At 43.5% G+C, this 25,771-nt stretch overlaps 1 protein-coding gene across 2 annotated transcripts in view; it reads left to right on the plus strand.

Moving 5' to 3' along the window:
* NHERF2 (NHERF family PDZ scaffold protein 2) overlaps positions 1-25,771 on the plus strand; it is an 835,001-nt gene that overhangs the window by 86,398 nt on the left and 722,832 nt on the right. For both annotated transcript variants that reach the window (XM_069647323.1, XM_069647324.1), the window contains one exon: positions 14,348-14,755. In XM_069647323.1, coding sequence (XP_069503424.1) covers positions 14,348-14,755 — 408 coding nt within the window. The remainder of the gene's footprint in view (positions 1-14,347; positions 14,756-25,771) is intronic.

Raw genomic sequence — 25,771 nt, forward strand, 5'->3', positions numbered from 1 at the left:
CATTCCTCAAATGATCAGGAGGTTGAGAAGATTCCGGAGAACCATGATCCTAATTGCCCCGGATTGGGCCAGGAGAACATGGTACCCGGACCTTCTAGACTTGTCCATCTGCCCTCCAATTCGACTTCCACTGAGAGGGAACCTACTCTCACAGAAGGGAGGTCAGGTTCTCCATGCAGACATCAAAACCCTCAACCTTCACGCTTGGCTTCTGAAAGGCTGAGGTACAAGGATTGGGACCTCCCTGATGATGTTATGGAGGTGTTGCTTTCGGCAAGGAGGCCAGCAACAAAGTCTTTATACCGCTGCCGTTGGAACAGATTTTGCAGCTGGTGTAGAGAACAGAATATCGACCCTTTTTCATGTGGTACACCAATGGTTTTGTCCTTCCTACTATATTTGGCAAATTCAGGCCTTCAAGTTGGCACCATTAAGGGCTATCTTGCAGCGCTATCCATCTTTAAGCGTACTGCGGAAGAACCATCCTATTTCAAATTACCCTTGGTAATACAGTTTCTAAGGGGGTTAACCAATGTTTATCCCCCAAGACCATTCCAAGTTCCCCTATGGGATTTAAACTTAGTACTAACTTTCCTGATGGGCACACCTTTCGAACCTCTCCATTCTTGTTTGTTAAGATTCCTTACCCTTAAAACTGTTTTATTAATAGCACTTACATCTGCTAGAAGGGTGAGCGAATTACAAGCTCTTTCTTGTAAACCCCCTCACACAATATTTCACAAAGACAAAGTTGTCCTGCAAGTGAATCCTAATTTCCTCCCAAAGGTGGTTTCTGAATTCCATATCACTCAGAAGATTACCCTACCATCTTTCTATCCTCCTCCTCACCCGGGGAAAGAGGAAGAGAGGTTACACAGGCTAGACCCTAGGAGGGCTTTACGTTTTTACATCAGTAGACTAGCCAGGATAACACAGGCAGACCAGCTGTTTGTAGGTTACGCAGGTCACAAGCTGGGGTTACCAATAACTAAGCAGACCATTTCCAGATGGATCATTCTAGCCATTCTGGAATGTTATAAACTGGCAGGGAAAGAGCCCCCTCAAAACCTTAGGGCTCATTCGACCAGAGGTATTGCAGCTTCTTCGGCCCTCAAAAGAGGCGTGCCGGTTAAAGACATCTGTGCGGCCGCTACATGGTCGTCTGTCCATACCTTTACACTTTTTTACAATTTGGATTCCTCCTCCAGTCAAGAGACTAGGTTTGGAAGAGCTGTACTGTCTTCTATTCATCAATAGAAGACAGCGTGAAGTCAGTACCCCCTCCTCCAATAATAGAATACTGCTATGGGAGCCTATCTAAGATGAGGAATACGTCGGAGGACACAATCCCTTCGAAGAACAAGTTACTTCTTACCTTGTAACGTTCTTTCGACGGGATGTTCCTCCGACGTATTCCTCATCGACCCTCCCATCCATCCCCGCAGTTCTACTTCCCTTGTTGTTGCAGCTTACGCTCCTTCAGGGTGATTAGTTTAGTCCAGAAAGTATTATTGTGGGCTACAAAACGGAACTGAGCAACGGACGCTGCGCGCGGCCTTTATAGGCAGGATGACGTCTACGTCGATACGGCGGCTGTCGAGGGACATCGACTCGGAGGACGTCGACGCGCAGCGCCCTCTAGAGGGAGAAAAAAATTTCCGAGGCCAGCAGAGCTGGAAGGAGATATTTAAGATGAGGAATACGTTGAAGGAACATCCCGTCGAAAGAACGTTACAAGGTAAGAAGTAACTTGTTCATCTTATGACACAATAATTTACTTTGCCGGGACCTATAGTTGCATGCAGGATACAATTGGGATACAATTAGTCCATAAAAAGATTTGTTCAGTGTCCATAGGCTAAACAATGCTATATGAATGGGGTCCGAGTCTGTGTTTAGGCAATAATGCCTAAAGTTAGACTTAACAGAGTCGTACTCGCTTACAAATTTACCCAGCGTACACGTATATTTAGAACCCAGTTACACATTGTGTTCAGACCTGGCGGGGCTTTCCAACTTGTCTGGGTCTTTACTGATGCAACATATTCGCAACTCTCTAGGCATCTTTATATATGCTCCCCGGATCACAAGCCGGGGAAGTTGATTTATTCTAAGGCGTAGTGTAACACTACGTACATGCGGGTTGGGGTATTTGATCAGATAGCTCTGGGTTTATAGGATTTTATGGGAAATACCCAGCATAAATGTATGGTTGTGGAGGGTGTCTTAAGTGAGAATAATTATTTAGCCAATCTCGTTGTTCCATCTTCTCTTATATATACTTTTTAACAGAGGAAAACTAGTACTGCGCTCAGTCAGGCATCCACCCAATTGATTGAAAGCATTCATCATTAAGCTACTGATAATCATGGGGTCTTGTTTTAAGCATGGGCTTTGCTACATAGCTATATCACAATCAACCCAGTAAAGGGAATTTAGGTTTAGATCTAGACTTTATATACAAGAGGCTGCGTCGGATCATAGACTGTACCTACAATGTTAATCCCAGTTCTAGCCTCTGATAAGCCATGGAGGTGGCCTGTGGTAATGCTAGTATTTTCCTCCAGAAGTTCTCTTTGAGGACATCCAGCCACGTTTGATCGCCTATGGCCAAATCAAATAGCCGGGACAAAACTCTGCTTATAGAGTTTAATGATGCCTTCCATTGAGAACCCTGCTGTACGTTTAGAGAATTGGTTTATGGCATATTTCAGCTGACGGGCTTTCCGCTTCCCTACCCCCCGATGATATGATAGTTACCCCCAGTGGACAGCTCCACACCTAGATATGTATAAGTCCCAACATAATCAATAGGCCCTAGTTCTGATTCCAGTCTCGCCCGGTGCAGCTTTCCACCTGATATTACCTTCATTTGGGTCTTCTTCATATTGATGGCTAGGTCGTTGTTTCTAACATAATCAATCCAGGCTTTAAATTTGCACTTAAAATTATAGTGTGGTCCACCAGAACCAAATCGACATATAAAATGCTTGATATAACAGTAGCCCCTATTTTGACTGAACAACCCCTTTCTGAGGCTAATGAATGGGGAAGATCTAACAAGTACATATTAAACATGGAGGGCAAAGCACAGCCCTGCTTGACCCACCCCCGCCCCCAGTTTATGTCAACCCTCAGAGAAAGTGAGCCGGCATCGTCCAGTCACACTTGTAGACCTGTGTTAATATGTAAGGTAATTAGAATGTTCAGAATCCGTTTGGGGCAACCAAAGGTTATCAACTTCTGCCATAGTATGGCCGATTGAATGATTCGAAGGCCACCTGAAATTGACAAATATGTGGTATAGCACAGGGTTTTCCCTCATCGCGGCCTCCTGAATCAATTTATCTATAGCCCCGATGTTGTGGGTAGTGCTGGACCCCATCCTAAAGCTAGTCTGTGTCATTTGCAGTATGTTACATCTTGTAACCCAGTTCTGCAGGGCGGCCAGGACAAAGGTGGCAAACAATTTCCCTGTTACATCGAGGAGGGAGAGAAGTTTTCAGGCATCTGTCCCCTTTTTTGTAAACGGGGAGCAGTATTACCTGTCGCCATATGTTGGGGACCATGCCTTCTCTACACACTCTATTAAATAGGGTCTCGAGAATCTTGGACCAATCAGCCGGGTTACCCTTTAAGACTGAGTGTTTGACAGTTGGCCCTGGTGCTCTTGAGCCTTTTAATTTGAAGATGGATTTAAGAATTCATTTTCATGGGTAATGACCATCCACCCACCCCGTTTGCCCCCGATGTAGAGGATTGAACAAATTTGGCTTTGAGGAAGACCGTCCATTTTTGGGGTCTTATTTTGCCTTTGATAACAGATGCCAAATCGTCCTGGAGTTTTTGCTACATAACGTGGCAAACGTCAGCTGCAACTGAGAAGTGTCTGGGTGGCCCTCCGTTTTATAAGCCAGCTATTGTATTCATTCTTAAGCCACTGTATCTTGGCTTCCACCTCCCACTTCGTACCCTCAATGTGTTTTTAACTTTTCGGATACGAGAGCACATTTGTCACATGGCATCTCTAATTTCTACATCAAATACATGATTGTATTTTTAGAATTCTGCATAGCCGTGTCTATGGCTAATGGACCCAGTTTCGGACGCCAGTAGCTCAGCCATATTATTTATACCAGATGACGTGAATGATGAAAATTCGAACTTTAGGAGCCTATAGGCTGCCCTGGAGGCCTTTCGATATACCTGGGTGTCCGGCCTAGCCTGTACCCTGCATGGTTGTTAACCCTTCCACCGCCTACCAAACATTCACTCAATTTTGACAGGCTAGTCTAAGGACTAGCAGTGAATGGTCGCTATAATCTGTAACCTGAATCACCAAAGATTCATCTTTTTCTGCACATGTATTACTGGTGAAAAAGTAATCCAGAGTAGATTATTATTTTTTGTAACATTTTTTTTTATTCATATGCCAGGTACATTGGCTAGGTCTATCCCCAAGCGTACAACCATTTAGCGTTATTAGGCCCCAATCCTTTAAAAGGGAAACCCACTTTGCCCCCTTAGTGTTACCATTTTCTTGGACCTAATATGAACAGGGTCAACAAAACCAAAACCATAGGCTCGCCCAGTTTCTGTATCTCTTAACTCACATTTAGATCACTGCATAGGAGAAGAAAATCATGGCCTGCTGTCATTAGTCAACCAGCGCATATAGTGTTGGTTCCATGTCATTTCATCGTGGGATGTTTTTTCGCAGGTTTTTTTTACCGCAATTTTTTTTTAACAGAAATACCCATCACATTTTTTTTAAAATTATTTTGGGGGGGGTTCCCCACCAAACCCCCCATTTTCTTTAATTTGTATTTATTCCCAAACACCCACTCCCTATATATAATTTACTAACCCCACCCTAAAAAAATGTGCGGCGAAAAAACATTCTGCGATGAAAGGACGTCGTACGATAGTGTCGATACATTCATGGAGATCGTCCAGATTGATGATGCAGATTTGTCAAGGTCGGTGGCACATATAGGTTGATCAATAGTATTTTCATACTCTTCCTCCAGCGTCCATACCAAGCTCAATTGCCAGAACATTAGGTGTACTGAAAATAATGTTCACACTGTGTACTGGGAGGTTTTGTCTGACCCCAATAATGAGGCCTCCAGAGGGGTGGCCATATGTCCCCTTCGTGGCCAAGGACTGGAACAAAATGTCACCCTCTGTGTAGATCGTTTTAGTCAACCAAGTCTCTTGCAGAAGGATGACATCACACTCCTGCAGGAGATAAAAGGAGCCTTTACGGCGCACAAAATAACTATGGCCACATGGTGCCACCTCAACAATCAGTTTGGCTCCACCAAATGTCTCAGCAAAAATGTTCTGAACCATTCCCACCCCATAGTGTTCTCGGGCAATGGTTGGAGGATTGGTCTGTCCCCAGGGCATCTGATATTGTGGGCATTTGGGCCCTTCTTGCCAATTGCGTGGCAGCCAAAACTTCTGCTTGTTGTTTAAGACTGGGATGGGCAATCCACCAGGTAACCCACATGCTCAATTTCTGCCTGGCGGGCTCTCACGAGAGCCGACACCTTTCGAGTTACACAATGAACTCACATAAGGTGTCCCCACTGTTTTTTGACTGGTTCAACAAAGCTAAAATCTGATGACCATGATACACACAAAGCCAAGACTCTTTTACAAACATATACCACATCCGATCTATTAGTGAATTTATCCGTAAAGGTCTGTGGCCGGCCCTCGGCCAAATGTGAAAGTTTTTTGGATCAAGGATGTCTGCGTACTCCACCCAATGTATCTGATCTTAATGGTAATGAAGGGGTAGGAGGCATAACTTGATTAGTTTGGAGAGGTTTAGGTGGACCAGGCAAGGGGCCAGCTTGCATAGGGACCATAATTGGTGGCAAACAGGCTACTAGGGCCGTTGGTGATTAAGTTAAGTCCACTCCTGATACTTGAGATTGTGGTCGCACTACATCCCGAATTAGCCAGCTGATAAGGGTTCCAGGTGAAATTTGATTTAATTTTGTTTTTTTTTTGTTTTTTGGGGGGATTTCTTTTGCCTCGTTTTCCGTGCAGCCTTCTTTTTCCTTCTTGCCGTTATGCTGTACAAGCGAAACAGTGTTGGAGTTAAGTTGGTAATTTAGTTGGGGTTTAGACTACTTTGGTTGATATAGTATAGATGTAGCCTGCTGCCGGGCTTTTGCCCGTTTGGCTAGCCCTCCATCTTTCCTAGTAATGTGGATGGAAGCATCCGTAATGCTAGTTCCAGTCTTATTTATAGCACAGTGCAGGCTTACAGGAGCCCTTTTCCACCTAGTTGGGAAGAATTTCCCAGAAGATTCTGATCTATTCCACGATCACTGGGAGGCACCTTGTGACATGCCAAGGCTAAAAGTCTCTTCAATTGAGGACACAAGTGTGCACTTCATGAGTCCACGCAGTTTTGAAAGAATCTTTATGGCAAAGTGTGCCACGAGGGTAGGAGCGTTATTAGCTTCCATTGGTTGTCACTGTCCACTGCTTTGTGGCGTTTTTTCACTGGTTTCCTCACTTGAGGTGTTTGGGAACAATTTTGGTGAGGCTGAGAGGCGTTGGTTCGGGGCCCGGGAGACCTCGGGAATGTTGAATAAAAGCGAGTAGAGCTCTGTGGTTTAGAGCCCGGCTCTGTTTCCAGAGGTGGCTGCAGATACACACCTATTGTTCCCCGTGGCACTCTGCATCGCATAACATAACCCCAACAAAGAGTTATTGTCTAGGTCGCCATAGTCTGATTTTGTAATATTAAAAATTTCAATATCCGTATTTATACTTCCATCACACTGTTTTTGCTGGCCCCCTTAACTGAATGGTAATATTCGTTGATTTTCCCCACAACAGGTGGAGAAATGTGTGTGGCCACCGTTTGCAGCATCTTCTTGTTCTGGCAGAGGGCCCAACAAGGCCAACAAGGTTCTTTTCCGTGAGTCTGCTCTTGTGACCACTTTTCGATAGGGTTTGCCAGATCGTGGGTTTGCATTCCTAGGTTTAAGGCTGCCTTAACTGCCATTTTCTGTTCCTTGTAGGTTTAATAACTGGACCAAGGAGATGTAAAAGGTTTGGTGTTTTTATTTTACGATTCAACGAAAAAAGGAGAGTAGCCGTAACTAATTACAAAAAGGAAATGGTACTGTCCATTAGGCAAACCACCCCAGAACAAGGAACCTAAAGTTGGCGATTCACCTTACGGAAGCAGCAGCAATGTATTTACTGAGCTAAAAATAGTAAAACTCTGAGGCTGTGTTATAGGTGTAGAGGAAAGGAATTACCTGATTCTGCTTCCGTTTTAAGAGTACGCCTAAAGAGGAAGGCAGCCTGAACACCAAACACTCCGCTTACACACTCTGCTTCACGCTGCCTCATGGGAGTTAAAGCCTTGCCAGTGTTAAAGGGCCAGCATCCTTAGTTCCAAAGTTGGAAAATGGCCACAAATCCAAAAGGAAGGAGAGGCTCACTATAGCTTCCCAGGTACTTAAGGGTGGGGGCCCTGTAGAAACAGAAGCAGACTATTAACATATTTAAACTGGGCTGTAATATACAACATAAAGCGCACCTTAATCTTTCCTTGCAGGTTGCCGAGGTTGGGGTGGTGGAAATCCTACAGTATTGCCTTTTTACACTAACGAAGGCATTCTGCTTATTTTCTGAGTATTACCTGCTTTTCTACAGTAGTGTTTGAGATTAACACTTACCTAATAATTTAAATGTGTTTTAAAACAGTCAGCAGTTGGTGCATTATAACTGAATTTACCACGGGGAACTCTATATTTTAAGTTAAACAACCTGATTAGATTTCTAGTACAAAGTGAGTCTTATTTATTTCTGTATATCTCACCTGACTTTTAATCCTTTTATAAAAGGACTGTTTTCCCCTAACATAGTGTGGACATTCCAAAGTGGGGAGCTTGGGGATTCACTGTACCAAGAACCAGCCTGCATCACCTCCCTTGTATGTCAGCCTTAGTTGCTCGTCCATAGCTACCATTAGAGAACTGTGGCTGGGGCGCTGTGTATATACAATATAGTTGTCAGAAGTACAGCTACACACCCCCTGCAGTCTTTACACAAAGATATCAATCGGTTATTCCTGATGAACTCCACTAAATATTTTCTTCCCACACCCTTTAAAATGTCCTCTTCCATGCATATCAACATTGTCCAATCCGTTTGGGATGATCTCGTATGGCCCTAGTTTTGTCTTTTCATTGTGGGACTTGTAGTCCTGAGTTTATTATGGATTATAAATTCAGGATTGCACATCCCAGAATGCAACGGTAAAACCAGGACAGGAGTAGTTACCCTGAATGGATAATGTTGGCATGCATGCTCTGGGATCAAATTCAGGTTTGATGAGCAGGAGCTAAACGCAGCTCCTGGACATTCAGTAATAACCAGTGACTAGGCGCGAACACTGCGGCGAACAAGAAGCTAGTGCATAGCGTTCCATAAATCTAACTTCCACATAGGTTGCAAATCTATTATTTGGTCCATTATTTTTGACACCTTTTAATGCTTTTAATGTCCTATAGATATTGTCCCAATGTTTATTTCGAATTTGTTCCAAATCCTCATTGGTGCATTTTGTTATGCATCAGTTGCCCTGGGGAGCCAAAGCTAGCTTATGGTAGCCGTTTGTGTCAAGCTAACCATGCTCGTCTATGCTACACGCAGGCGATAAACAGCTCCCCTCACTTAAGGATCATGCATGTCACCCTAACATGGACAATTGAATCCCTCCTAGTTTTTCCCATACTTAAAGAAGCCCTTGATCTGTTTTTAATGCTCATAATTATTGTTCTTGTTGCTTATATTACCTTTCTTTTCCAACCTTATGCTATACTCTACTCTGCTGTATTGTGAACTGAGCTATTGGACGTAAACAGTCCCCGCGCCCCTTCCCCCCAACCCCCATGCTAAATTGCAAATGCAGACATGAGCTTGTGGGGAAAAAGAGGGTTAATTTGAGCTGTTACATTTGTTCCTTGTTACCGCATGTGTGTGTGGGGGGGGGGGCGTGGAGCCCCCAAGGTACTAATGCCGCAAGAGGCTCCACTCTTGGAGGCTTAATGTTTGGTCCATCTCACACTATGCAAGTTGCGGCACGGAGCATACAACGCGGGATGATGGATCCGAATGAACTGCAGCGTGCCCGCAACCCCAGAAGCACACAGTGTGTACAAAGACCTTACCCGAAGCTGGAGGGTATGAGATTCATAGCAAACCAATGGCAAGATACTATAATGAGCTGAATGGCGGGTAGCCTCGTGGTATTCAGAGTAGAAGAGATCCAGAAAGTGAATACCGTATGCAGAGGCTACTTGAATGAGCACGAAGCGAAACTCGCATGGATCGAGGTGATGGAGAAACCAGTAAAAGTACAGAAGCGGGGGGAATATGGACTGTGTTTTTATAATGAAGGAAGCGTCTTAGTAGGGGCATACAACAAGTGCAATAAGACACTATACATCCCAGACCTTAAGAAAGGGACCGCAGCAGTGATGGACAATTACTGGATCTGCGGCCAGCAGACCTTTCTGCAACTCGCACCACTATGGGGGGGTGGCACCTGCTCGCCGTCCACATTGCACTCTGCTCTACTGGTGGTCCCTTAAGAGTACTTGATAGTGGGACCAGGTGGCTTGTCGGCCCCAACACCAGCATCAGTGTCAGATGCCCCTACCAGTTCTGCCATAGCTGCCCATATTCCGTATCCTGCCTGAAAAAAAGAATAATTGCGCAGAAAACAGAGGTCAAACTATTTGCCGCGAGATTCATCACAGTTGCTCAAAGAAATTACCAGATCCATGCAAACTTTATAGTAAAGAAGAGAAATGTTTTTGCTTCATTGCTATTGCCGGGGGTGCAAGCAGCTGTCATCGCCAAGTGGTTCCAGATTGTCCACTGGGAAGCGATGCAGCTGGCGAATGATACCAAACAAGGCCTCAACGCCATGAAGATGCAAGCATTCTGGTTGATGACGTTGCAGAACCGCTATGTGCTGGACTTGCTTACTGCTATGGAAGGCGGGGTCTGTAAAAGAAAAGCGATTCTTGTTGCACGCACGTGCCTCCAAACGATGCGGCCAATGGGTCCCTCACCCTGGTAAAGAGACCAGGGAAACCATAAACACCTCTGCAAACGTTTTGTTAGTGATGAATGCAGTGCATCACATGCTCGAACATGCAGCCCCCCTAGTTGCGCCACAATGCAGAGAAATGTAAGCTAGAATAGTTACTAGTCCAAATAAAAACGTGGTTAAAGTTTGGAAATTAGTGCAAAAAAGAAGGGGTGAAAAATTCTAGCACTTAATAGAAAAGAAAAAAACAGTCCAAGATCCTAGTTTTGAGGGGCTTGTCAAGTTGGAGATGGTTTTCTTGGGTTAAGTGATGTCAGACTTTGGGGACTTTTTATCCCAGCATCCTCGAGGGAGCGACTATCGCGAAGGATGCAGGGAGGAGGCCTACAGCAAGCTGCTAAATGCCTAGAGCCATCACCATTCTTTTCGTAGCACGCTCAACTTCAGCAGCCTTTAGAATGAACAGCTGCAAACAATCGGGAGCCAAATGATTAGCTAATAATGTTTTTTGTCTTGCAGGTAGTCTCTAACTTTGAAAGCGCTGGCTGCGAGCTTGTTTTAAATCTCGCACTGCAGCTTGACTTTGCAGCCAGTGCCGGCTCCGTTTGAAACTTGGACAGTGTTCCCAAAGTTCCAACTAATGAAACGTGCTCCGAAATAGCAACTGTTGCTTTTTGCTTTAAAAAAAATTTAAATAAAGAATCGCACCATGGGGAATAATAATGGCCATTGTTCGTATTCGTTCTTTCATAAATAAACTAAAATGTAATTATCTAAAATCGCTAGGGAAAGGAGTGTTTGTCAAGGCGACTCCCCAAACAAAGCTGCTTTATGAGGTCGCAAATATTCGGCTGTGGCGTTTTGGAAGCTTGTCCATTATGTTAATGGAAATTGTCATTTGCTGGCCACACTGCCGGTCAGAGCCTGGAACCGATCGCTACTGTGAGGAATGGGGATGTGCATGAGCAAGCACAGTGCTGCATAAAGCAAGTCAAGGGGTCCTTTCACACTTGAACCGGGCAATAATTTAATGTGCTCCCAGCAGGCACAGTGCACAATTATTGGATGCTTGCTTGCTATGACCCACATTTACACACTGCACTATACATATGATGACTGAGTCCTCCCACCCCCACATGGGCACAGTGTAGATGAAAGTAATGGTTACCCCGTTTATTGCAGGCACAGATTGTGGAAGGGCATCATGCCCGTTCGAGTGAAGGGTTGCAGGTGGAGGCCCCTATGGACTGGGAGGGGGGGGGGGGGGGGGAAGAACCTTCCCAAGAATCTACCAAGCACACTGTGAAACTTTGTGACCCTCACAGGTTTAGACTGGAAGGGATGAAATGCTTTCCACCACTTGCCCATCCTTCCCTTTCAGTTTACGTTTGCTGAAGGGATTCCTGCTATATTTCTTTCAGCTTCACAAGACAATTTCAAACTTTCTGCTCGAATGAAACCAACAATCAGACCCCCACTTACCTGGCTAATCGCTTTGCTCACCATTCCTCGACACGCCCACATTGATCCGCCCAAATTCACTCTCATCATACCCAGATACAAACTCCAAAAAGCTGGTGGGATGAGTTTCCCTGTACTCGCAAACCAAATTATGGAACTCTCTGCCCATCCTTATCAGGAACGAACCTTCTTTCCACGCCTTCAAATACAAAGTCAAGACTTGGCTGGTGACCCAAGATGCCTAAGACTGTTCAGTTTACATTAACTCTGCATGTACATTACCAATTCTATTATCGCCCCTACCATGCTCTAATTCTTCAGTGCCTGCCTCCCGTATGTACAGTCTTCTATATTCTTGCATACTGCGTATCTTGACTGCTTACACTGTGTAATAGCACATTTTTGTCCATACGTAACTGTAACAAATGATATGCGCCGAGATGCCTTTGGGCCAGGCGTGCTTTACAAATAAAATAGACATAAACAAACCCAATGAAAAGTGTAAATATCTGACCATGTTATCTGTGCCCACAGAACTTTGACTTTGAGGGTGGGGGCAGGCAGTCTGCAAAGTGTTTTGTATAAGTGGGTAGAGGCAGGCTGTTGGTAGAAGTACCTAGTACAGAGGGCACAACCGCTCCCCTGCCTCTTCTGTGTGTGAACATGGACCTGTTGCTAGGCTGTCTCACTCGTTGAAGGTTTTCTTAACGCTTTTGGTCTTTTGGGCTCCCTGGTTACACCAAAAGAGCAAAGATTGAATTGTGCACGATTGATAGAAGACCCCTAGAGCGATGTGGTGTACAGTTGTGATAACTGATGCTCACGTGAACTTGTTTCCTCTTTCTATGGATTTGTCCAGCACTGGTGCGACTAGGAGCCTTACACCCTATTTATTACATTTGGGCTGTATAGACCCTTCATTGAACTGTCACGAAGGACATTGAATCAGTGTCGGTATGCTCTCTCTGATGTAATAGCAAACCTTGGAAAGCCCATAAATTAACACTACGGAGACCAGACTTTTTCAAACCTGCAGGCCTGGATTTAGGATCCAGGATCCTAATGGGGAATCAACAGATTGCTTTGATAGGGTTATCTGTTAGGGTGTGATCAAGCCGTTGTAACTTGTACTCCATGTAACCATCTTGAAAATTGGACTGGCTCTCACACTCCCGAGGCAAAATCCAGTCCGGTGTTTATTAGTAAAGCAATTAATGTGTGAAAAAGAAATGCGCTTATGATGATCAGTTGACCTTATTTGCTTATGTCTTGGTCTATTCTAATGCATCACTTCAAACTTTAAGGAACTAAGCTTCCAGCAACCTGAATCTTTGCAGCTATCTTTTTTTCATGATATTTATTTGATTACAAGTGAGCGTATTTGTGTCACACGCAAAATATCCATGCTTTCACAGGACCATAGGCTCTAGTTTAATGATTTGATGAGCGTCTTCCAGCAATTGGCAGAGATAGTCAAGCCGTTGGCATCAATAGTGAAGGCAGCCTGCGAGGCATGGAGTGGTTAGATGTTTATAAAGGGGGCATTGGTCCATGAGTAGTGACACTCCCCATCTTCTACCAGATGACACACAAAACCCGAGCCGATGTGGCATGCAAACTAGCAAGTAAGGTGGTGCAGTTGTATAAGGTGCAGAACAGTGAATGCTACGATTGGTTCGAGTCTGCAGAGGTGCAGCCAGAGTGTTCCTCTGTCAACACTTAGAGCAGTGGAACCACGAGGAGCCTAGTGCTGATCTTGTATAACATCACAAGGTTTCTGGGACTATCCAGAGCACTCCCGGCCCAACCTTACTCTGTATTTGGCTGCCTGTTAATGTAGTTAATGGATGATAAATTCAGTTAATGAGCAGATGGGCAATATCCTCATCCCACGAGTAGGACTCCTAAATTCACGTCAGTATATCCATTTTGTCTTCAACATTTCCCCAGAATAGATCTCTTTGGATAGACATTTCATGAAGGCTAACAGTACACTCCATTTGTCGGTTGCACCGATATGTGTTGCATCAGCATGCGAACTAGTATGGAGGACCACACTAGCGGCTGATGCGTTGTGGTCCTGATAAATCGGTCCGTGATCAGGTACACGTGCTGCTCTCCTGATCACAGTATGATGCCTGTATGGCAGACCTAATTTAAATCTAGAACCAAGCATTCTGCATCGGCATGAAAGACATTCCTAACTTCATGAGTGCACCACTAGATACCAAAGTTCTCATAAGTGCATGCCGAATTCTCTCTAGCGTGGGTACCTACTCCTTTGTTTCGCTTCTACATAACTTAAGAAGACCGAAAAACAATAAACTAGCCGGTATGAGTAAAAACAAATCACCAACCCAATGCATGGGCCATACAGAAATTTAATTTATCACATTTTGGACATTGTTCACAAGCGACGTGCTGTAATGTTTTGCACAGATGTATTGCTGAGCTTGGTAGATGTGTTGCTGAGCTTTGGTGGTTCAGAATTGTCATTTCAACTTATTTAAGATTTCCTACAAAGCACAGGCTTAAGGGTGGACCTCTTGTCTCTCGACCTAAGTGAGCAAGCCATTCAGTACCTGATTCAATCATTAATTTTGGCTGGCGATGCCCGTATGTACTGAGTTTTTAGTGCAATTGTTCAGTTAGCTTATGCAAAATATATGGTTATTGTTTAAGAGAAGTTAACTTAGAGAAGCTACACTGGGTGGAGCCATACTTCAATTTCCTTACTGAACTTAATCGGTCCAGTAAAATTGTCCCTCTTTTCATTTATACGTGCAGGTTGTGCAGCGGATTAAGGCTCTGGAGAATGAGACCCGCCTACTGGTGGTGGACAAAGAAACGGATGAGTACTTGCGGAGCCTGCGAATCACTTGTGCAGAAGCGATGGAGCAAGGGGACTCTCTGGGGAACCCACCCAGGTCTCCCGCCAACTCCACCTCAGGAAACCCTCCAAAGTCTCCCAGCAACTCCATCTCTGAGAATTCGCCCATATCACCCAACTCCATGTTGGGGAACTCTTCCACTTCCCCGTTAAACTCCACTTTGGGGAATTCAACCACGTCCCTTTCTTCTTCCATGAAGTCGCCCAGCAGTGATAACGGGGATGTTTGGAAGCCACTGCCGGACCTTGAAGATGGAGACCTGAAAAGACGCTCTCTCAGCCACTGCTCAGAAAATGGCAAACTGGTAAGCTGGGGATTGCAGTAATCATTTTGAAAATTCATATTCATGTATTTAAAGACAGTGAATAATAACCAAACCAGTGATTGGGTTTTTTTAATGCCACATGCTGATTTGCAAAACTAATAAATCGGATTATGGAATTATGTTTTGCATGCCCAAGAATGCATTTCTTTGTGTTCGAGAAGTAAAATGTATCGTCTGCTTAAGTATGGGGTTCTTTTGTGTATAAAGGCATAACGTGTATTCACGCTCAGAAGCAAAGGTGAATGGAAATGCAACTGACAGTAAATCGTGCTAATTCAAGAAGTCCTCCAAGTCTTTAAAGTGAACCCCGCTGTTTTGCATTGGAGCTGATTGCAATCTGCTTGCAAGTGAGTGGTTACTTTAAAATACCTGGCCACTTCAGCTGAGCTTGTCCAGTTCGTTTTTTCTGCCCTTTGTATCTGGTTGCTCCCCCTTTTTGGTGCAGTACCCTATGAGTGAGTGAAGAGGCTCGTCCTTTGAAGCGAGGCACCATACATCTGCATAAAGCGAGTATTCCAGCATAAAGACATGGGAAGCTTTCAACCTTCTAGCCCCAAAATATGATGGGGCTTGGCCATGTAACACATCCTTTGTGTAAGCAGCAGGTCGTAAAGGCAATGCTATCTGTGATCGGAGGGCAGCGGACAGCAATGTATTGTAAACCATTACCTTTAAAATGAAGTGGTGTGCAGAGATTGAGTGAGGTCGGTCATAAGATTTCACTGCAAAATACTAAGCACTTATTGACTTAATCCACTATATAAAGGGCTGTGAGCGGTAGAGCAGATCCTCTCAAATTCTGTCCCTAAGCTCTGGGACTGCTCCGGCTCAACATGATGCCCAGTTGGGTGGGACCAGACTGGTATGCAAATGGCTACTTCTCCTCTGTGAAAGATACTGAGAGCTAAAACCTGGTTGTAGGCCCTCCTGAATGGGAACCTACCACAGAACAGGTTTGTTCTCTGTAGAGGGGCTCCCACACATTATGTTAACATCTCTGAATGCTTTCCCTTGCTTTAGTGCTTCCTTATTCAATTAAGATTAACGAAAAGCTTGAAAACTGAGATGATGCTTGAATGTTTTTCCTAAATTATTTTCTAGATGTTGAAAGTAAATCTGAGGGTGTAACAGGTTGTCGCCTTAGTGTTTTTGAGCGGCCCACTATCTGTCTCTTGCATTTTGAAGTTTGCAAATTCATAGTTTTATAAATGTTCTAGTTGCTTTAAAGAGTTGAGAAATTGTTAACATTAACACAACAGGCAGGTGAGGTTGAAGGCGTTGAGTGATAGACCAACATTCCACAGCACTAAAACAACTATTTTGCTGCTGGACGCAAACCACTTCCATCTGACTGCAATGTGCTGAAGAACATGAGGTCCCAAGGTCAAGTGGTGGAGCAATCACGTGTCGTGGTTTAAGAGTAGCTGATCGTGGCAATTGGGAGAGGTATACAAAGATTTGGGTGTTGGGAGGAGTTGGAGGGTTTTTCAAACAAAGATGGTGGTGATCCCTGTAAAGGGAGATGGCTCTTTAAGGTAAGGGAATGTATAGACATGAGAAAATCATGCCGTTTTTCATTGAAACCAACTGCTTTGGTGATGGAAAGTGCAGGTTGGATTGATTGGTTGAGTGAGCGGTGTAGGGTGTGCAATTGGTCAGGTGGAGCATTTTGTTCAGGAGTTGGGAGGGAATGAAGGGCTAAGAATTAAGTTGGGCAAAGGCAGTATTGAGCATTGTGAACAGCGACTAGAACATTGGGCAGCACTTTGCATAGGTGAATGGTAAGATGGGGGTGGATTCTGCTGATGTTGAATGGATAAATTGATGTGAGGAATTCGACCATCTGCACGGTGGGTGTGCGCTCGTCTGGGCTTTTTTGAAATTTTAAATGAAATTGAATGATGGTAGATCAACCTCCGGAAAATGTGAGGCTAATCTGCACACATTTTCCTATGCTCGCCGTACGACCTACACTTTGACCCGTGTACTCTGGGCGGACACAGCCTACAGGCCCTGCCCCCCCCCTGTCATATTTATTTTGGATATGACTGCCAGGAGTACATCAAGACATCACAGAGGAGGGGGGGGGGGGCAAAACCTGCCTCCTGCCATGGCTAGCCTAATTAACTAAGTCTCCAAGGATATGCCCTGTCCGTTGTTAGCTGCTGGTGGCAGCTTTGTATACTAATCAGAGCTAATTCAAGCAGGCCCACAGGATGCCTGGTCACAGGATTAAGAAGACGGGAAATCTCCAACCTTTTGATATTCACTGTGTCAACCTGAAGCCAGCTCCCACCTCTCCGTATCAAGGGCAGTGTCCCGTCGTGTCTGGGCTATGTATTTACAGTAGTCATCCCAGCAGGGGGGGGGACCCCATTCAGAAGTTATGAGTATGTGGTTTGGCAGAGACAAAAAGTCTGCTCCTGCCGCAGCTCCAAGGGAGACCTGCCGCTTTAATCAGGAACCAGAGAGAGCTTAATTAACCAGAAAGACCCTTTGATCCATACAGACAGGAAGATGGGTGGACTTAGTATTACATGTTTTCGCCCCTTTATCTTTTCTGTTGCAAAGCACTCTGGTTATGACCTCACGCATACATGAGATTGTTGGGGCGGACCCAGGATTGGTTCATCAAAGTAGGCTTAGCCTACATCAATCACTGGAGCCCTTTTTGCAAGGAGTAACAAGAACACATTTGGACCGTGGCTGAAGGTACAGTCTGCCTTACAGCTTCTGCCAGTGAAGGAAGGCCAGGATTTCAAGAGGAAAGCAAGATCCCTCCCCTAAATATCTCCCAGGGAACAGAGGGAGATGCTGAATCCAGAGGACCTTCCAGCAGCTCCAGAACCGGTACCTAACCCAGCACACAGCGTGCCCTACTAGGCTCTGCAAGCAAGCTTCCTAGCCGTCCTTCCAGCGTCGCTCACTGAACTGCCTGCCACCTGATACCTGCAGCTGTCTCCCTTCTTGAACTCTTTTGCAAGAGCTGCAAAGCACCCTTAAATCGACCTGACCCTGTTGAACACTAAGAACATCTACAAGCACAAGGTACATTGTGGTTCTGTTCCTCTGGTCCTTCTCCAAAGGCCCCTAGTGACATTGTATGACCCATTGCTCCTTTTGTTCTGAAACCAAGTATCCTTGAACTATTGGGATTGATTATTTTACCGACTACCCTCCTGTCAGTATCCAGAGTGCACCCCTTTTCCTTCTTGAAACTGTCTGTCCTCTGGCATTCCCTTACAGGGTGGGTTGTATTTTGTAGTGTGCTAGAACTATCTTTTGAATAATACTAAAGTAGATATTGTTATACAACCTTAACGCGACAGTCCCTTTTTATTCATTTATTTTTTATTTGTAACTTAGTTTCATACATAAAAGACAAACTTTTCATTACAATCATTAGTTCCTTTTATTCATTTCTTCTCTTGTTCTTCATCAGAACTGTCTTTATGTTTATGAATTCTCTAATTGCAAATAAAATTCATTATTGCACAAGTCAGACGAGTTAGCACCTGACATCTAATATATACACCATTCATCCATGTTATCATTCTGTGGTGCAAATTTCAACAAATGCAGAGAACGTTGTAATGAGATCTCAGTACACTCGATCATTAGATGTTTCACTGATTCTTTATAGTTCCTACAATACCTACACAGATTATCTACAGTTGTAGGATCACGTTTTATCATTTGTATCTCTTTAGTCTTATACAAATGTAGTCGCAAACGCAGAAACTTATCTCTATGATACAGAGACAGAAACATAGTTAAGTATTTTGGTGTCATCAAGTTTCTTTGAGGCAATACCAAAGTCCATAGTCGAAACAAATTCTTTCCGTTTTTCATCGTTCACAATCCAATTCCTCTGACGCAGTTTGTTTTTTACAGTCTGTGGTCTTGTTAATATCGCTTCCCATGACACAACTGCCTCTTCAATTATAAGGAACAGTTTTGTCACCCATTTTTTTAGCAGGTCGGCTGAAGGATGTTTCGACTGTGTCCTCAGTATGTCATATTTGCATGCTCCAGGTGTTAATTTTAGTTTTCTAAGGAACATTATCAATTCCTACAGAACCGTTCCATAGAGTGATTCTATCCCGAATTCATATTGTATTGATGTTATTGATACATTCTGTGGTAAGCCCAGTATCCGTCGCCAACATTTTCCTTCTAACTTTGTCTATATGTCGCAGGAAATGTTCCAACCTGCTTCACTTCCATATGCAATGGCTGGAACCACTTTTTGGCGATAAAAGGTCAGCACAGGTATAAAAGTGAATTTACCAAAAGCCGCATGAAGTTTTGCTTCCTGCGTCGCAAATGTCTGCATCCGGGCAGCAAGGTCTTGTGTCCATTCCCATTCACATAATGAGGTATTAAACAGTACTCCTAGATATCGTATGCTGTTTACATGTTCTAATGGTTCACTGTTTAATCGCCACACAAACTTTTTTTTTTCCTTTCGTTTTTTGGCCTAACGAGACGGTCTTGGATTTTTTGATGTTAATTTGTAGCTCATTTGTCTCACAGTAGCCCTGTAGGGCAACAAGTAGTCTTTGCAACCCAATTTGAGTAGTGTCTATAAGCACAATATCATCAGCATAGATTGCCCAGCTCACTGGCTGACCATTTATTAGTGGTGGAAATATCCTTGGTCGTCTTAATGCTACCGGCCGGTCCGAGATGAATAATTTAAATAGTAACACTGCCAGGGGGCAACCTTGCTTCACTCCTCTTTCAGTTATGATTTCATCCGAAAGTTCGCCCTGAGCGTTCAAACGGACGCGCATTGAGGTATTCGTATGTAGTGCCCTTAAAGGTTCCAACAATTCACCAGGACAGTTCCGAGATTTTAGTTTGGCCCACAGGTGGTCTCGATTCATACTGTCGAAGGCCTGACTGAGATCTATAAATGCAAAGTAGACCTTTCGACCTCTCCTCATCGCATCCTGTTTTATCAGGTTCAGGAGGAATAGATTTAATTCCACTCCCACCTCCTTTGTGAAACCAGATTGGCGCACATCCACCAATGCAACATCCTCTGCCCAGCGCGACAGCCTTTTCTTTAAGAATGCTCCAAAGACCTTTCCCATTGTGTCAAGAAGGGTGATCGGACGATAGTTGGATGGATCGTCTCTACTACCCTTCTTGAACACTGGAACCATGATTGCTCGCAGCCACGATGCTGGTAAGGTCCTTTCTACAGCAATCCTCTTGAAAAGTGCTTCCATGAAGCTTGCCCACAAGTATCACATTTGATATCCCATCAGGGCCTACTGCCCTCGAGTTTTTCAATTTCTGAATTGCCACTTCAATGTTGTCTCTGGCTTCATTAACCTGCCAGGCTTCTAAATTGTCTAAGGGTAGAGACATATTTAGAATTCTGTGGTTTCCAAACAAGCTTGTATAGTGCTCTACCCATTTAGCACCATTAACACCATTTGATAATGAGTATGCATGTTTCGGGGAACCAGTGTTCAAAATCTCCCAGATGTATCTGCTGTCATTATGCATAATTAAGCTCAACATTGTTTCCGCCTGCTCTTGCCCTCGTATGGCGTTGAAGGGCTTTACCCAAGTATGATATCTTTCAGTGCTTTTTTATCTGCATTTGACCATCCTCCAAATTCATTCTCCAACAGTTTTAGGTCTATTCGCAGCTCTTTCTTTTCTTCATTTATTTTTACACTGAAAGGATGTGCTTTCATTACAAAGTCAGCATTATGGGATTTATTCTTTATCACAAAGCTTTGCAAGAGAGGATTGACACCAACATCTTGTGTCACTATATTACAGAAATCTGCTGTAATTCTACTCACTTGTTCTGCACTTGTTCTGCACTTATTCTCACCCGATTTGCTCTGTTCATGGTTATTTTGTCGGTGTACATCATCCGGTTTAGTTGTACCGCTCTGACCCATGTTAGAATTACTGCATCATGGTCACTTGTAGATGTCTTTAATACAGCCAACAAGTTGATTTTACCCAGCAAGTTCTTTGAGACCCAAATATAATCCAGAGTCTTTTTGCTCTCACCTCGCTACGAGGTATAGGCTGTCGGAATGTCTCCATTCGTACAGCCATTCAACATCATACAATCTCTTTGAAGCGTTTCTTTGGTCCATCGTGTTCCTCTGTCCATTTGTACTGAATTCCCATTTATTTCGCTTTTATTTTGCCCCGCTGCTGACTTATTAAGCCACGCATAATTGGTCACCACATATTATGATTTCAGGATCTGCTTCTGATATCAGTCATCAAAGTAGTTACCAATGAGATACATTTTACTTCTGATATCATAGCTGGATTCCAGTATATATTAATTACCATCCTCGTCCTTTCCTTTGTTTTTAAGGTAGTGGATTCCAATGTGGTTGCTTGAACAAACATGTTTGGATTTTGCCATGATTTTATTTTCCATTCATTGTTATTTTTAACCATTGTGATAAGCCCTGAAAAGGGTCGACCATACAGATTTATTCCGGCAGGATTCAGAAGGACGGTGAATCCGTCACAAATAGGTGGATCTCTTAGCCAAGTTTCTTGCAGGCATATTAAAGTTGAATCCATTACCAATTGCCACTTTCCTTGAAACAAATTAGCAAAACCTCTTGTGTTCCATGATGATAATACACAGGTTTCCTCATTGTTATGAACATTATGCTAGTGTTGGAAATGAGGGTGTTGTATTTTACTGTAGACTTTCTGAGCAGATACTCTTTTCCTTGATTGATTCACTTTTAATTCAGTCCACAAGTTCTCTCTTCTCTCTTCCTTGTTCTTTTGGAATCTGTCTTTCTGAATCACTATCATATTTTTGTTTTAATATCTGCTAATTTATGAGCTGCACTTCAAATCCAAAAAACAGAAGCTCATTTTTTGGCATCTAGTATCTTTGTTGCTATTGAACCTGATCTGATGTGTAGGTTTACCCAATCAGCTCGATCTTCTGACAAATATTCCACAACAGCGACTTCATCAGATCTTATTTTGTCTAATGTCGAAACACAATGTAGTAAATTCATTACATTTCCTCTATTTAGATTAATGTCTTTTTGCTCATTCAATATGTTTTTAATTTGAATTTTCCATAATCCATTTCTTTGCTTTATGTTTGATTTTTGGATTATCTCAAACTTTTGTCTCTTGGCTTTAAGTCGTTGTGTTATAGTTTGTTTTGGGTCTAATTTGGTGGGAGAAACATTTTCTACCATTTTCTGTCTCTCTTGCTTTTTTCCTTCCTTATCACTTGAATTCGATCGGGACTCGGGTGTCTTTGCCTTTTTCTGCTGTTTTAATGGCACACCATTTTTGGATGCAATCGATCTTAATTCACTTGTGCCAGGAATGCGAGTATCGTTCATCTGCCCACTGGAGAGTTGTTCTTCATCCAGTGTCTCCTCCTCATCAATTGAAAAGGTTGAAAACTCTCACAGCTCGATGGACACTTCCGGTGATGAGTTGTCGTCAGCAGTGGAATTTTCTGTCTTTTTGAGCCAATCACTGGTTTTACTACTGGGCCAACATCATTTGTCTCTTTCTGACTATTATGAATCTTTTTTTTCTGCTCGCACAAATGGATTTGTTTTTTGTGCAAGCAGAACAAGTGGAGTTGTTAAATTTCTGATTAATTTTTTTGCTTTATTTGTGCGTGCTCTTTTTGCCGCCGTTTTTTTTTTTTTTTTTTTGTATACTTTTCGTTGAGACAATCTTACCATCTGTATCTTTTTCATTATTCCTACCGGCTACCTGCAGTGTTTTAATCGCACTTTTGAAAATCCCAAATGACAATGTTTTAGTCAAGTTTATTATTTTGGGATCAACCATGCTTTGTTTCATCACTTTGGACCCATTTGATTCACTATCGTTTTTCTCCATACCAGTGAAAGGTTTGCTGCCACAATTTACCACCGGACACCCTATTGTCGTGCTTTCATCCACACCATGTCCGTTCTGTGAGATCTTTTTTTAACTCTACTCAATCTAGATGGTACCACATCTATACATTTACTATTCCCAACTTTAATAATTATACAGAAAATAATACAACTGAGTAACAGAATGGAAACAAGCAAAAGATTACTCCATATACATCAGTGCAACAAACAATTGCCTGAGTCTTCTCATACCAAGAGAGCGTCGGCATATCCAACACCCATTTCTCGCAATATGGCTTCTTCCTGGATTTCCACACCTTCATTATTTGTTTTATGGCCATCAACAACGCTCTATCAATCCATTCCGAACAATCCCACATCGCCACACTTCGACTATCAGTTGAAAGGAAAATCACTGACGGAAATGTACGAGGCAGTGTCATACTAGCTACCATACCAATGCAATCCAAAACCTTTCTCCAAAAGTCCAGCACTCTGCTACGCTCCCAGAGCATATGTAGATAGGTCCCTCTCGAGCCTTCACACCCCAAGCACAGATCTACATCAGCCAAGCCTCTCTCATTTTCACTGGTGTCCAATAAATACGGCCTAAAAGACGTTGGTGAATATACCTCAGATTTAAATCAACCTTGGCCCTCACCGAAGCCCTCCAGCTATTATCCCACAAGCCATCAGAAAGATCAGTTTCCAATTCAGACACCCATTTCATTCATAACTGATCCCAGGAATTCCTCATACAGTCCTGCAAAGGCATCAACCTAACATATGTAGAAACTGTCCTAGGAGACGTAGCAAAAATCTCACATCTGAGGACTACCACTCAAAGGTCCGCTCAACATTTGCAATCTTTCCACCAGCAACCGCTCCAAAAGCCCATATCTACCCGCCTCCCTATTATGCAGAATATAATGATTAGCTAATTCTTCAAACTGAACTATCCCCCCCATACATCCCCTATTTTCAGAATGCCCCTGTTAGCCCAACCCCCCCAATTAAGCATTTTATTATTAATTTCTAAACCCGGGTTCAGCCAAATAGAGGCCGAATCATACAAATACAAGGATTGCCCACACCCCAGAATCCAAGTAACCAACACTGACTTAGAAATCACTAGAGTCTCCAGTTTTGTCCCAGAATTCGCCAACCTCCCATCTATATTTATAAAAAAAATTTGTGCTCGACATCCTTGGACTTTTCCGTCCTGTTAGTCCTCTGCAATCTTTTTGCTTTCTGCTTTTTGTGTTGTCTCTGCATTTAAATTTGGTAGCACCTCGTCCTCTTCCGAACGTCTCCTTGTTGCAACATTATGGCGCGTCCATTTTGTGCACTCGATGATTGCCTCGGACATAGCATCCTTATCTCCTGTCGCTTTTCGTGCGACATCAAAAAGGCGCGATTGCCATTTTAAGGAAGTTTCAGCTTCGTGGTCCTTTCGGTTCCATGTAGTAATGTCCCCACAAAAATATCGCCATGCAAAAATATCACAGAAAAATTGCCGTTTTTTTGGGGGACATCATTGCATGGAATATGCGGGGGACACCCCCGCAACCCTCAAACCTTTTTTTTTTTTGTTTTTTTTTTGTTTTGTTTTTGGCTGCCCCTATCCCCATATAATATCGCCACAACCTTCTCCCGGCGATATTATGTACGGCGACCATATATATGGGGATATTACCTGATACCGTCCATTCTTGATGCAATATTTTGGGCAAAGACATCCAAGGACAGGAGCTTGTTTTGTATTGTTGTTAACATTGACATTTGGTCCCTCACTGCATCATTTAAAGATTCATATAGCTGCATGAAAGGCAGGAGCGCAATCAATGTTGCAGCCATTACATTGTTATGTATTTGAATGCCCGCTGCAGTTGATGGGGCATTTTTGACATTTTGCTCCTGTTCAATACATCCTGCTACAGATTAGTCAGTGCTGCAGTTGGAGAAGTCTTTTTTAGGACGCCCATAATTTCCTAAGTGTAAATCACTCCCCCCCCCCCCCTTTGTTTGTTGACATATTTACACTTCATTTATCCATATGTACCAATAAATCAGTTTTCTTAGGGGGGTGGGGGGGTCTTGGTTAGAGGCAGTTCTTAGGGGGGTTGGGGGGGTCTTGGTTAGAGGCAGTTCTATGTTTCAGCGACAAACACGTTTGCCTTGGACCTTTCTTATTTTGATGTTTGCTACTGTAACTATCATTTAAACGGTCATGTATTACTAGGAAGTCAGCCTTTAATATTTCGGTCAGGCAGACTTCCCTTGCAGTTATTTCAACAACGGCTTCATCCATACTATGGCATTGTCGCAGTGTTTCAGTTGACTTTTTCTACATTACTACTTTGCACTTGTGCTCCTTCTTCCTGTTTATCTCCATCGTTACGTGTCTCCAGTTGTTTCTCTCCTTTCGTTTGTCTTGTTTGGATCCTCAACTGGCCTAATTAACCTTTGGGCTAATTTCAGTGGCTCCACGGTGCTATTTGGCCCTTGTAACCCCGCGGTTCTCCTGCTACCTAAGAGCAGGGACGGGGTATCTGCAAAAATGTTCCGGTTGCAGGCACTGGAATTTAGCGTTCGTCTCCTGGACACCTCCCGTCCTGTCATGGCTTAAGTTGAGGAATATTGCACTTGTTTGCTCTGGCTCTTCTCGATGGTTGTCTGCCATGACGTTATTATCATCACTGTGTAACTTTATCGCCATAAGATCTAAATCAGTGATTTCAAATGGTGACCCCTCCACAAAATCAATTGCATCTATGTATACCGAAGGTGAGGGAAGTACTAACGACTCCACTTCAGTGTATTCATAAGGCAGCATACTCGACTTGCTCACGGCCATGACCAGTGCCTTTTTACCGACGCAAAGTCTACTAGTCTTTCTGTTAATATTGCTAATGACGGCAGTTTGTCATTTCCCACATGTGCGTCGGTGCCCATTACTGCAGCAAACTCGTCAATAGTATTTACATCGGAATTTCTTACCTCCTGCGGCGCTGCTGTCAGGTTCACGGGATTCTGACGAAACAGCAGTGATTTTTGCTGTGTCTGTGATCTGGGCAGAGCAGCAGCTCCTGCTACCACTCAAGTCATCCTG

This window comes from Ambystoma mexicanum, chromosome 2q (genome assembly GCF_040938575.1).
Source record: "Ambystoma mexicanum isolate Mex_15411 chromosome 2q, UKY_AmexF1_1, whole genome shotgun sequence".
NCBI lineage: Eukaryota > Metazoa > Chordata > Amphibia > Caudata > Ambystomatidae > Ambystoma > Ambystoma mexicanum.